The sequence below is a fragment of the Prionailurus viverrinus genome, chromosome B2 (assembly GCF_022837055.1).
Source record: "Prionailurus viverrinus isolate Anna chromosome B2, UM_Priviv_1.0, whole genome shotgun sequence".
Taxonomy (NCBI): domain Eukaryota; kingdom Metazoa; phylum Chordata; class Mammalia; order Carnivora; family Felidae; genus Prionailurus; species Prionailurus viverrinus.
Genome location: NC_062565.1, coordinates 107,286,743 through 107,301,843, shown reverse-complemented (window position 1 = coordinate 107,301,843; position 15,101 = coordinate 107,286,743). Strand labels below are relative to the sequence as shown.

The 15,101-nt window shown below is 35.3% G+C and overlaps 1 protein-coding gene across 2 annotated transcripts in view; it reads left to right on the top strand.

Moving 5' to 3' along the window:
• Window positions 1-15,101, top strand: part of CEP85L (centrosomal protein 85 like) — a 168,073-nt gene that overhangs the window by 98,984 nt on the left and 53,988 nt on the right. For both annotated transcript variants that reach the window (XM_047858481.1, XM_047858480.1), the window contains exon 5: window positions 8,121-8,238. In XM_047858481.1, the coding sequence (XP_047714437.1) occupies window positions 8,121-8,238 (118 nt within the window). The remainder of the gene's footprint in view (window positions 1-8,120; window positions 8,239-15,101) is intronic.

Here is a 15,101-nt window from a genome sequence, read left to right as displayed (position 1 = left end):
GATAACATAGTCAATCAACACATATATTGTACGTATAACATACTGTAGTCTTAACGAGAGAAAAGAAAATGTTATTAAGAAAATCATAAGGAAGAAGAAATACATTTAACGGTATTATATGTTATTTGTTGAAAAAAATCTGCATTATCAGTGGATCTGCACCTTTCAAACTTTTGTTCTTCCAAGAGTCATATTGTAGTTCAGTCCCACCTTCTGTACTGCAATTCAGTTTTGACACTAAATACCCTAAGTTAGCATCAGACTCCACAGCTTTAAGGGCACACAGTCCCCAACAAGACTGCCTATCTTCAGATGCCAGTCTGAAGGTGGCGTCACCAGGATATCCACACTTCTAACCAACTGGCTACAAATCTGGTGAGTTCCCAGAATTTTTATTGGAGTTTCATTGTGTAGGCACAATTGATTAAATCATTGGCTGTGTGATTGAACTCGGTCACCAGGCTCCTCCTCTCCCTGGCGGTTAGATTGGCTCAGAGTCACAGACCTCCAGTAACATGGTTGGCTTTCTGGTGAATAGTCCCTCCCCATCCTAAAGCTGCTATCTAGAGCCTGTGAGTCACCTCGTTCTCATAAATACGAGAGTTTTCCAGGGGGCTCATTAATAATAAACACTCCTTTTATGTGCCCTCTTTTGAAACAGATTGGGAGAAAGGAAATGCATGGAAAATTAAAAGAATAAAATCTCAGGGTGCTTGGGTGGCTCAGTCGGTTAAGTGTCTAGCTCTTGATTTCAGCTCAGGTCATGGTCATTCTTGCAGTCGTGAGATCAAGTTTCACATCGGGCTCCGTGCTGACCATGGAGCCTCCTTGGGATTCTCTTTTTCCTTTTCTTTCTGCTCCTCTCTCTCTCTCTCTTTCTCAAAATAAATAAATAAAACTTAAAGAATAAACTCTCATCAGTCTTTCTCATTCCATCCTAGATCTTTTGCTACCTGTGCCTTTATTTCAGTTCCCCTCTCTCCTTTTATTTTGGTAATGCATGGGGGGTGTCTCTTTGATAACCATTTCTGTTAAATTATTTAAGATGGTGTATTGCGCATAATTCATTTGGTGGGAGTATCCATAATGGCTTCAGAAGCCATTAAGGATTTAAACAAATTTTTTTTAATGTTTATTTTTGAGAGAGAGAGACAGAGTGCGAGTAGGGGAGGGGCAGATAGAGAGGGAGACACAAAATCCAAAGCAGGCTCCAGGCTCTGAGCCGTCAGCACAGAGCCCAACAGGGGGCTCGAACTCACAAACTGCAAGATCATGACCTGAGCTGAAGTCGGACGCTTAACCGACTGAGCCACCCAGGCGCCCCAGCCATTAAGGATTTTAAAACTCACAAGGGAAACTATTTTCAGAAACCAAATTTAATTAGAAAAGAAAAGGAACCTTCTCAAAGGTAACAGATACATACTTTTGCTTTTCTGTATTTTCTCAACTAGAGACTGAGTCTAGAATTTGTGCATATTCTTATTTGTTCCCTGGATCAGGGACAGGATCACTGTATTTCTAGGTAGGTCCAATATTTCTTTTAGTCACATAGTTGTTGTAGCAGCTCCTTGATTTCACAATTTTGACCTAAATTTTTAAAATATATTTTCTGATTTAAAGGCCATATTTATTAAGTATTCTACCTGATTCCTTTTTTGTTCTGTTGTAATAGTCCCTACTCTGGTCAGGACCTTACTGTCTGTTTCAGTCAGTTCTTGGCAAAAGGAAGGTCTGGGACTCACTGGGTACCAGCTCTCACTTTTTTCTTTTTTAATGTTTATTTATTCTTAGAGAGAGAGAGAGCAAGAGCAGGAGAGGGGCAGAGAGAGGGAGACACAGAATCTGGAACAGGCTCCAGGCTCCCAGCTGTCAGCACAGAGCCCGACAACGGGGCTCGAACTCACAAACCGTGAGATCATGACCTGAGCCGAAGTCAGACACTTAACTGACTGAGCCACCCAGGTGCCCCTCACTTTTTTTTTTTAACTGTGAAGAAAAAAAAAATCACATAACATGAAATCTGTCATTTTAACACATCTTTAAGTATGCAGTACAGTTTTAGCTTTATGCATAATTTTTTACAGTAGAGTTCTAGAACTTTTTCAGTTTGCATGCCTGAAACTCTGTGCCCATTCAGCAACAACTCCTCAGGTCCTCCTCACCCCAGCCCATGGAAACCATCATTATACTTTTCTGCTTCCATAAGTTTGACCACATTTTTTTGATAATGTAGGGGAGGAAAAAGTTTTTCTTGACCCTTTAGGGCTCCCTGGCTGGATCTTGAAATTAAACTGACAAAACAGATGAACAGTGGAAAAGCATACAAATTTATTTAATACAAGTTTTATGTGACATAAGAGCCTTTATAAGGAAGTGAAGACCCATAGTAACTGACCTATTGTATGCTAAGCTTGTTGAAGAATGGATAGTCATGGAGGAGGAATATGATAGATTAAGAAGTATGAGGTAATTGTGTAGTAAACTGGGAGAAATTTAGGAAGGCATTCTTGGTAGGATTCTTCCTTGGGTCCTTTAGTCTTCAGAGATAGGGATGTACCTTTCCTCTGGGTTTGGTGCGGGGGGGTCACCTTCCACTTGAGTGTTTTGTGACATGTTTAGGGAAGAAGGGCAAGGGTGGGGAGGAGGTCAGAGTGACCTTGCTTTTGTTATTTTCTCAAACTCCTTTGACTTAAAACATTCAGTATACCAAGGTGCCATATTTTGGGTTAGCATGTCCTGAACCCAGTCAAATCCTCCTATAAGTGGAATGATGCAGTATTTGTCCCTTTATGACTGCTTATTGCACCTAGTTTGACATCCTCAAGGTTCATCCGTGTTGTAGCATATGACAGAATTTCTTCTGCTTTTTAGACATTGTATGTATATGACATTTTTCTTTATTTATCCATTGATGGACATTTAGGGTGTTTTCATCTCTTGTCTACTATGAATATCACCTTTGTTTTTGAAAGATATTTTGGTTGATATGTAATACCTTGATTGGCAGCTATTTTCTTTCAGCACTCTGAAGATATTATTCCATTGCTCTCTGGTTTCTCTTGTCATCCACAAGTCTTCCTGCTGCCATATTGAATTTTGTTATTTTTTGGATGTAATCATTTTTTTCTATTTGTTCTCAGCTGTTTTGCTACAATGTGCCTGTGGTGGTTTTCATCATATTTGGTATTTTTGGAGATTAAAGTACTTCTGATTTCAGGTTAATGTTTTTCATCAGTTTTGGAAAATTCTTGGTCTTTATCTTTTCGAATATTCTATTGCTTTCTCTTTATATTTTTACTAGGACTGCAAAATATCTATGTTAGACAATTATCACCATTTCTTATGTCTTTTTCTTTTATTAAGAAAAGTAGAGAAAGGGGAGGAAAGAGAATTAATTAAATGTTTAACTTAAGAAGACCAGTAAAAGAATAGTAAACATAAAAGAGAACAAAGGAAATAATAAAAGTAAGAGCAGAAATTAATCAAACGGATAAATCTCTTGGTTCTACTAATCAGGGAAAAAGACTCAAAATATTAGTAATAAAAAATTTTGGATTTCAAGTCAGTATTATAAACTTATATCAGCAAATCTGAACACACAGAAGAAAATGAATAATTTTAAAGGAATACCAAAATTGACTTGAAAAGAAATGGAAAACTTGCATAAATAAGTAATGTTCAAGGAATATAATCAGATGATGTTAACTAGATATATTGAGGTGGTGGGGTGCCTGGGTGGCTCAGTCAGTTGAGCATCCGACTTCGGCTCAGGTCATGATCTTGTGGTCTGTGAGTTCGAGTCCCATGTCGGGCTCTGTGCTGACAGCTCAGAGCCTGGAGCCTGCTTCGGATTCTGTGTGTGTCTCTCTCTCTGCCCCTCTCCCGCTCATGCTCTGTCTCTCTCTCTCTGTCAAAAATAAATCAAAACATTAAAAAAAATTTTTTAAAAAGATATATTGAGGTGGTTATTTCACAATATATACACATCAATGTGTTGTACTCAATCATTGTTATATATTTGAAATTAATATGTCATATATCAATTATACTTCACTTAAAAAAAAGTATAATCAACAATCATAAGTCTTCTAGATCCAGATAGTTTTAGAAATAAGATTTGCCAAATTGTATCTTTAACGTGTTTTGTTTTCCTTTCCCATTGAAAAAAGGGGGGAGGTGCCCGAGTGGCTTAGTTGGTTAAGTGTCAGACTTTTGATTTCAGCTCAGATCATGATTTCATGGTTCACGAGATCCAGCCCTAGTGTTGGGCTCTGTGCTGACAGTGAAGCCTGCTTGGGATTCATTCTCATTCATCTTCCCTCCCCCCCCCCCTCTCTCTCTCTCCCTCTCTCCCTCTCTCCCTCCCTCTCGCCGCCCCCCATCTTTCTCTCTCTGCCCCTTTCCCACTTGCCTGCTCTCTTGCTCTCAAAATAAATAAATAAACATTTTAAAATAGTGGGGCTTTTTTTGTTTTTGTTTTTTATAGATAGCATATAGTTGAATCTTCCTCTTTATCCATTTGGACAATGTCTGCTTTTTAATTGGAGTTATTTAGACCATTTACATTTTGTAATTATTGATATAGTTAAGTTTAAATTTCCTGTCTTGGCTGTTTGTTTTCTAATTGTCCCATCTGTTCTGGGTTCCCCTTTTCTTTCTCTTAAATTAGTATTTTTTTTTTTTTATAATTCCCTTTATGTCCTTTGTTGGCTTATTAGCTATAACTCTTTATTGAGTTATTATAGTGGTTGCTATAGAGTTTATAATATACATCTTTAAAGTGCAGTAGTCTACCCTCAAGCATGACTTCACCATATACTGTTTCATGTATAACATAAGAATCTTATGAAAATATACTTCCATTTTTCTTCTCCCAGTCCGTGAGACATTTTGTCATACATTTTACTTCTACAAAGATGATAAACCCCACAATACATTATCAGTTTGTTTGCTTTACACCGTCTGTTGTCTTTTAAAGATATATAAATAATAAGAACAGTATATTATGTATTTGTCCATGTAGTTATCATTTTTAGTGCTCTTCTTTCTTTTGTGTGGATCCCAGATTTTCATTTAGTATTGGTTTCCTTTACTTGGAGATGTTCCTTTATCATTTCTTATAGTTGAAGTCTGCTGTGATGGATTCTTTGAGCTTTTTAAGTTTTCAAAAAAGTCTCTTTCACCTCTGTCTTTGATGAATTCTAGGTTGGTAGTTTTTATTTTGCTTTAAATTTGTCTTGGGCAAAAAATTCTGTAGATTGATACCTTTTAAATTTTCATACTTTAATGTAATACTTTAAAGTACTATTGTCTTCTTGTTTGTATTATTTTAGATGAGACATCTATCCTTTTTACCTTCATCTTTGTGATTGAACTTATCTTTTTTTCACAGCCTTCTTTTAAGATTTTATCTTTATCACTGATTTTAAGCCATTTGATTAAAATGTTCCTTGGTTTAGTTTTCTTCTTGTTACTTGTGCTTGAGGTTCTCTGGTATTCTTAGATTTGTGGATGTACAGTTCTCATTAAATCTGGAAACATTTTGGCCAGTTTTCTACAAATATTTTTCCTGTCTCTACCCCCCTTTAGAGATTCTAATTATATACATATATATACATACATATATATACATATATGTGTGTGTGTGTGTGTGTGTGTGTGTGTATATGTATATATATATATTTGTCCTCTTAAAGAAATCCCACAGCTCACTGATGCTCAGGTCATGATCTTGCAGTTCATGGGCTCGAGCCCTGCATCCGGCTCTGCTCTGACAGTGTGGAGACTGCTTGGGATTTTGTCTCTCTCACTCTCTTTCTGCCCCTCCCCTGCTCTCTCTCTCAAAATAAATCAATACACGTAAAAAATAAAAATATAAGTTATATTATCCTGCTTCTTTGCATGCCTGGTAATTTTTGATCAAGCGCCAGGCATTACAGATTTTAACATTTTTTGGATGTCACATGTGTTTGGATTCCTGAACTTTGTTCTGGAGTCAGAATTGCCCTTTGTTGAAAAGTGCTGCTAAATGATGCCCTGTGAATTATGAAGTTTTCTACTGTGGCATTTGAAAGCAAGCACAGTTCTAGGACCCATGTAAGTTTCAGGCACTGTTCATTCTTATCTTTTTGGTGGACCACCACCTGCCATCCTCCCCCACATATGCACTCTAAGTAGCTCCTCATGTGTTTATTCATTAGTACTCAACTAAATATTCAGGGTGACTCTGCACTGTGAGCTCTGATTGCCTTGGTTTCTCCAGCATCCCAGCTTTGTCTTTTCAGTTCAGAGAGAGGCCTCTTTCCCTGTGTTGGGTAGGGCCTGCAGCAGTAGGCTCTGGCAGTCATAGAGCTCACCTCATTTGTTGCCCATCCCTCAGAAGTCACTGTTCCTAATTAACTGATACCCAGTGTCTTGAGAGTCATTGTTTCCTGTATTTTGTTCCGTTTTGTAATTGTGTCAGGCAGAAAGGCACAGCTTGTGTCTATTACTCTGTCTTGGCCAGAAGAGGAAGTTTAGTTTTCTTGGTAAAGCTTGAAATTCTTTGACAAGTGTTGTGACTCTCCTAATTTATCTGTTTACTATTTTTTTTTTTAACATTTATTTGTTTTTGAGAGAGTGCTAGGGGGCAGGTCAGGGGGGGCAGAGAGGGAAACACAGAATCTGAAGCAGGCTTCAGGCTCTGAGTTGTCAGCACAGAGCCTGATGCAGGGCTCAAAACCAGGAACAGCAAGATAATGACCTGAGCTGAAGTCGGATGCTTAACCAACTGAGCCACTCAGGAGCCCCTATCTGTTTACTATTTGATGTTTTCTATTTGAATTTTCTTTAAGGATAGTGTATCTAAAAAATTAAGTGGCTCAGAGTAGAATAAGTTCTCTGATTCAGTCTGAAACTTATAAGCTAACTTGCTCCAAAAGTTACTTTGTGAGTAATTTTGGAAAATACCAAGCTATATGTTTACCCACATGTATGCTTACTTTTTCTTAAAAGCCTTTCTTCCTCATAACCTTATGATGAGACTTGTTATTAAAGGATTTTTGAAGATTGTCAAAAATACGTATAAAGCTCTTAACAGGATACCAGCTACATAACCATTTTCAAATATAGTTGACCCTGAACAACACAGGTTTGAACTACATATGCCCACTTATAACATGGATTTTTTTTCCAGCAAATACAGTGCTATAAATGTATTTTCTGTTCCTTATTATTTTCTTAATAACACTTTCTCTAGCTTTATTATAAGAATATAGTATATAATACATAGAGCATACAAAATATGTGTTAGTCAACTGTTTACATTATTGGTAGGGCTTCCAGTCAACAGCAGGCTTTTAGTAGTTAACTTGTTGGGGAGTCAAATATTATATGCCGGTTTTAACTGCATGACAGGGCAGGGAGGGTCAGTGCCCATAACCCCCACATTGTTCAAGCATCAACTGTATATAAGGGTACATATTCACAAAAGTTAAATAACTTGATTAAAGTAAGCTGTGAGTTGCTGAGGAAAGATTTGAACTTCAGTGTGTTTGTTTCCAACATGAAGTTCCATTAAAGTGAAACGTCTGAGCTTTCCAAAGATGCAACTCTGTCACCAGGTGAGTTCTCCATCATTAGCAATGGTTGTGTGTAGACTGTGTAACCTAGGATGTTGCTGAGAAGATGCAGGCCTAGAACAGCAGTTAGGCTAGATGATATTTGCGAAAATACCTTTCATCTCTGACAGTGAGATTCTCAGAACTGTCAGTCTTAAACAGAATTTGCATGGATGAAAATAATGGATTTTAAGGTAAAGGCATTCTAAATTGAGGACATAACATTTATTATATTAGGTAACAAGAAGAAAGGAAGCAAAACATGACTTTGTTATTACTAAGAAGGATAGTCTACAAAATACTGTATTTTATAAAACGCAAGAAATACTCCACAGTATAAATACCCTTTCTGTATTCGGCATAACCCATGGTGTGGTGGTTTTTTAAATTTCCCTATTATGAATGTTAATATTGATAATACTCTTAACTCTTACATCAAATTATTGGAATAAAGTTCTACTCTTAAATGGTCTCTTAGAAAAGCATATTCTTTATAATGTCTCCTCAATTTATGTTTTGCAGGCAGAAGCAGCAAATTAGCCACTTACACGAGAGGATAAGGGATAATGAAATACGGGCACAACATGCCATGTTAGGACATTATGTGAACTGTGAAGATTCTTTTGTGGCTAGTTTGCAGGTAAGGTGTAGAGAATTTTGTAGTTGTTGTTTATTAATAAAGTATATGTTAATTATATGCTGACCTTGTAATATTAGGATGCTTTTTAATTAATCATGTTCATGTTTACATACATAGTAAAAGATGTCCCAAGAATTGTCTTCTAGATGTCAGGTTCACATCCCCTTCTAGATGTCAGGTTCACACCCCACACAGGAATTACTGCTACCAGTTTCTAGTGTATTCTTCTAGAGTTGATATGTATCACTAGCAGATATAAATGTATTTTATTCCTCTATCTTCACAAAAAGTATCAAAATATATACATTATCTATTCATCTTGCTTTTCTCCTTTATATTACACAAATTATATAAAATTCAGTGATTAAAAAAGCAGAGAAAAACTCAGAAATACAGAGAACAAACTGATGGTTGCCTGGAGGAATGGGCACAGCATAACACCTGAAACTAAAGTAATGCGGGTCAACTGTACTTCTGTTAAAACAATTTCAGTGATTATTTCTATGTCATTACAAAGAAAACATCCTTTTCCTTTGCTTTTACAGCTGATTGATTTCCCATTTTATGGAGATAGCATAATTTATTCATCTTGTCCCTACTAGTCAGAATTTGGGTTGTTTCTTGTTTGGGGCTACTATGAATAATGTTGTGAAGAATAAAACACTGTTTTGCTCATGCGAGTGTTTTTAACTTAAATTCTCTGAAGTGAAATTTATAGGTATTATAAGAGTTGGTTACTTTTACTGATGTTGTCAAATCGCTATTGTATTAACACACTGTGAGATTTTTGCCTTTCTAGTGGGTTTGCATAAAGGGTAGGATGGTGGAGTTATCTCCGTGGTTTTAAAAAAATGTTAGAATTCTGTTAAAATACATAATTTCTACCATCATAGAAACATAACATAACATCATAGAACATAAAGTCTACCATCATAACCATTTTTTTTTCATCCTAACCATTTTTAAAAAAATTTTTTTTAACGTTTATTTACTTTTGAGACAGAGAGAGACAGAGCATGAACGGCGGAGGGTCAGAGAGAGAGAGGGAGACACCGTATCTGAAATCGTTTCCAGGCTCTGAGCTGTCAGCACAGAGCCCGACACGGGGCTCGAACTCACGAGCCGTGAGATCATGACCTGAGCTGAAGTCGGACGCTTAACCGACTGAGCCACCCAGGCGCCCCCATCCTAACCATTTTTAAGTGTGCAGTTCAGTGGTGCAAATACACTTATAATATTTTGCAACGATCAGCACCATCCATTTCCATACCTCTTCACATCTTACAAAACTGAAATTTTGTACCTGTTAAACAGCAACTGTCTATTCACCTCCCCAACCCCTGGCAACTACTGTTCTACTTTATGTCTCTATGATTTTGATTACTCCAATTATCTTGCGTAAAATAAATCATACAGTATTTGTCTTTTTGTGACTGCCTTATTGCACTTAGTATAGTTTCCTCCAGGTTCATCCATACACTAGCATGTGTCAGAGTTTCATTCCTTTTAAAGGCTGAATAATATTCCATCATTTGTATATCACAGTTTGTTTTATCTGTTCATCTGTTGACTGGCATTTTGTCTGCTTCCACATATTAGCTCTAGTAAGTAATGCTGCCATGAACATTTTTTATATTTATTTGAACATGGGTATATAAATATCTCTTGAAGACCCTGCCTTCAGTCCTTTTGAGTATATACCCAGAAGTAGAATTGGGGGATCATATAGTAATTCTATTTTTAAGGTTGTGAGGAAGCACCATACTGTTTTCCATAGTGACTGTACCGTTTTGCATTTCCACCAGCAGTATTACAGGGTTCCAGTTTGTCCACATGGCACCAACACTTGTTATTTTTTGTTTTGTTTTTTGATAGCCATCCCAATGGGTATGAAGTGATATCTCATTGTAGTTTTGATAAGCATTTTCTTAAAGATTAGTGGTATGAGCATCTTTTTATGGCTTATTGGCTCTTGGTATGTCTTCTTTTTTTTTTAATGTTTGTTTATTTTTTGAGAGAGAGAGTGGGAGGGACGGTGGGAGAGGCACAGAGAGAGGAGGAAAGAGAAAAATCTCAAGCTCTGTTGGCAATGTCTTCTCATTCACAAAAAGTTTTTAAAAAAATTTTTCTTAATGTTTATTTATTTTTGAGAGAAACAGAGAGAGAGGGAGACACAGAATCTGAAGCAGGCTCCCGATGCGGGGCTCAAACTCATGGACTGCGAGATCATGACCTGAGCCAAAGTCGGATGCTTAACCAAGTGAGGCACCCAGGCGCCCCGATGCACAAAATTTTTTAATTTTTCAAGTCCAGTTTGTCTACTTTTTCTTTTATTGCCTGTGCCTTTGGGGTCATATCCAAGAAATATCGCCAAATTCATTGTCTTGAAGCTTTTGCTACATGTTTTCTTTTACGAGTTTTATAGTTTTAGGTCTTATGTTTAGCTCTTTGACCTACTGTGAGTAATTTTTGTATATGGTATTTGGCAAGGGTCCAGCTTCATTCTTTCCATGTGGATAATCCTGTTTTCTCAGCACTATTTGTTGAAAAGACTCTTTTCCACAAGGTGTCTTAGCACCTGATCCAAAATCATTTGACCGTGTATGCCAGGATTAATTTCTGGGCTCTATATTCCATTCCATTGGTCTATATATGTCTTTCATTATCCACACATTATTCATAACAGCACCACACTGTTTTGATCACTGTGGCTTTGTATTAAGTTTTGAAGTCTGGAAGTGTGAGTCCCCCAGGTTTTTCTTCTTTTTAAGATTCTTTAAGCTATTTGTGGTCCCTTGAGTTTCTATATGAACTTCAGAGTGGCTTTTTCTCCTTTTGCAAAATAATGTGATTTTGATAGGGATTGAATCGAATCTGTAGACTACTAGATCACTTTGAGTATTATTAACATCTTCACAATATTAAGTTTTCCAAACCATGAACATGAAATGTATTGCCATTTATTTATGTCTTCTTCAATTTCTTTCAGCAGTGTTTTGTAATTTTTATTATACAAGTCTTTCACAAACCTCCTTGGTTAATTCCTGAGTATTTTATTCTTTTTGATACTGTCATAAATGGGATCGTTTCCATAATTTCCTTTTCAGATTGTTCATTGTTAATGCATCATAGAAATGCAAGAGATTTTTGTGTATTGACTTTGTATCCTAATACATTGCTGAATTTACTCAATAGTTCTAACAAGTTTGTTGTGGAATTGTTAGGATTTTCTACATGCAAGATTATATCACCTGTGAACAGAGATAGTTTTACCTTCCTTTCCAATATGGATGCCTTGTATTTCTTTTCCTTGCCTAATTCCTCTGACTGTAACTTCCAGTATTCTGTTGAATAAAAGTGGGGAAAGTGGAATCCTTGCCTTGTTCCTGATCTTAGAGGAAAAGCTTGCAGTCTTTCACCATTGAGTATAATGTTTGCTATCAGTTTTTACTATATAGCTTTTATTATGTTGAAATAGTTTTCTTTCAATAGTTTTCTTCCATTCCTAGTTTTTTTGTGTTTTAATCATGAAAGATACTGAATTTTGTCATGTGCTTTTTTGACATCAATTGAGATGAGTATGGGTTTTTCCCTTTATTCTGTTAATGTGGTATATTACATTGATCAGTTTTCAAATATAGAACCATGCTCGCTTTCCAGGAATAAATTCTACATGGTCATAGATTATAATCCTTTTAAAATACTGCTGCATTCAGATTGTAACTATTGTTGAGGATTTTGGCATCAAAGATACTGGTCTGTAGTTTTCTTGTGCTGTCTGGCTTTGGTATCAAATAATGCTTGCTTCATAGAATGACTTAGGAAGAGTAGTTTCTTCTCTTTCGGTGTTTGGAAAAGTTTGAAAGGGATTGGTGTTCGTTTTTTTCTTTCTTTGTTTTTGTTTTTAACATGTTTGGTAGAATTCACCAGTGAAGCCATCAGGTCCAGGGCAAGGGCTTTTTTAAAGGGCAGAGTTTTGATTAGTGATTCAGTCTCTTACTGATAGGTCTGCTCAGATTTTCTGTTTCTTCATGATTTAGATCGAGGTTTTATGTTTCTAGTAACTTGTCCATTGCGTTTGGTTTATCCAATTTTTTGGCATACAATTAATCAATCACAGTACTCTGTTACAATCCTTTTTATTTCTGCAGAATTGATATTAATGTCCTCATTATCATTTATGATTTTAGTAATTTGAGTTTTTTTCCTTAAACCATCTAGGTGAAGGTTTGTCAATTTTGATTTTTTTTTCAGAGAACCAAATTTTGGTTTCATTAACTTTCTCTATTTTTATTTTCTCTATTTCATTTATCTCTGTTTTAATCCTTATTATTTCATTCCTTCTAATAATTTTGGATTTCGTTTATTCTCCTTTTTCTAATCCCTTAGGTTGTTAAGTTAGGTTGTTGATGTAAGATCTTTCTCATTTTCTTCATATGGTTTTAATATGTTTTTCTCCTGAGTGATGTTGAATTTCTTTTTATATATCTAAGGCCCCACTCATATTTCTTTTCTGTGAAATGTCATTTCATATCCTTTGCTTGTTTTTCTGTTAGGTATTGGTTTTTTACTTACTGATTTTAGAAGCCCTTTGTCTTATAATTTGATTTGAAAATACATTTTATGAATTTATCATAATATTTTCTTTCTATCTATGTCATTCTATTTCTTTTTCTTGTATCTATTACTTTCTATCATGAAGTCTCTATAATTTTAATGAACATTTTACAAATAAGTTCTGTCTTCACTAATGGACCCATTTAACAGAACAGTTACTAAACATCCACTGTGTTAAATTATGAGGTCACAAAGGTAAAGAATAGTTCCTACCTTGATGAATCTCAAACTACATTGGGAGAGACTATATAGGTAAACATGTTTACCTATTCCTTCAAAATTTGTGTTTACTGTGGGTAAAGCAGTGTGTAGGTGCACAGAATAGAAATGTGAATGAGGTTAGTTTTGCCATTGAGAGTACAGTCTAATTGGAACATAGACAGAGGGTCTTTGAGACCTTATAACAAAATTTATATGGCTGGAAGGGTGACTTTCCCCAATTATTACTTTTTTTTTTAAAGAATTTATCTTAAAAATTGTTTGTATGTTTTTCTGTATTGACTTTATGATTGGCTTATTTCCCAAAGAATATAAACTATTGGCATTTTTATTAGGGTCAAAAGTGAGAATTCATAACTTTATAGAGTTATATACTTCTATTTGTGGAATTTTTTTGTCTTCCTAATTAAGGTCTTTATTTCTGGAATTAAATCATTTTAAGTGGGATTTTTTTTCTTCCATTGTATTTTCAAACTTGTTTACATATGTTCAAGGAATTGGTGTATTAAAGTCAGGAAATATTGAAGACCAACTAATTATCAGAATACTTAAGGAAAAAACATTTAACAGAGACTCCAGCTTGTTTACCATACTTCAGTTACTAATACATCAGAATAGGTCATTGCAGTGTGATCTTATCTACTAGTTCTATCCCATGATAGTAAGGCTCTATGGAACTGAGATTAATAGTGTACAGTTATTTAAAAGTGGTATTTTTATACTATGTAAGTAGTATAATTTTTTTTGAAGACAGTTCTGTAGAACCATGCAGTTTTTCTTTGTAACTTTCTTATTCGGAATAAAGGGTTAACTTGAATCACACAATTATTATATTACCAGAGGCATGTGTATCTTAGTATGCATCTGAAAGCTGAAGAAACTGTTTTTTCACATAGCATCAGGCCAGTAGAGGGCTCTCCAAGTCAGTCTACAAGGACATATAGAAATAGCTGAAGGGATATAGAAAAGAGGGTTGCTGAAAATGTTAGAAGGACTTAAAATTATGTGGGGAATTAAAATATGGTTGAGAAATTAGTCTTCAAAAGATAAGGTAAATTAATAAAAGGGAATCAAGGAAAACCCAAAGTACTAAATGGATATTATAAATATAGGAGGTGAATTTTTTTTTAGTAGATATATATAGAGAGCTGATAAATGGCAAGGGTTTAAAAGAACCAATAAATATAATAAAAAATATTTCTTAGCAAATAAAGTATTTAGATGTTTGAACAGTGCTTTTCAATTTTTTATTGATTAATTTGACAATGTATAAGTTAAAGGTGCACAGCACACTATTTAACACACTTACGTATTATGTTTGTTAAAGTAGCAGTATTTATTACATAATTGTAGTGCATATTATTGTCCATGTTCATTACACTTCGCATTAAATTTCTATGGCTTATTTACTACTCCTTAGTACCCTTATACAAGTTTATATCCTTATACACTATTATTCAAATTTCCACCTCCCAACTCCCCCATCCTCTGGTAACCACCAGTTACTCTGTTTTTTACAGGTTTAACTTTTTGTAGATTCTACATATAAGTGATATATAGTCCTTAATATTTCTCCGTCTGACTTATATTGCTGAACATAATGTGCTTAAGATCCATTCATGTTGTTATAAATCATAGGATATCTTCCTTTTTCATGGCTGGATAATATTCCACTATGTACATTTAACATCATTTTTATCTATTGATAGGCATTTGGGTTATTTCCATATCTGACCTATTATGAATAATGCTGTGATAAACATGGGAGGGTATATACTTTCAGAATCCTTTTTACATATTTCCTTTGGGTATATACCCAGAAATGGGATGGCTAGATTATATGGTAGATCTATTTTATTGGTCCATGGTGGCTGTACCAATTAACCCCCACCAGTGGTGTGTAAGAGTTCTTTTTTCACCACATCCTCACCTGCATCTGCTATTTGTCTTCTTGATGATAATCATTCTAACAGGTATGACATGGTATCTCACTGTGATTTTAATTTGCATTTTCCTGATGATTAATG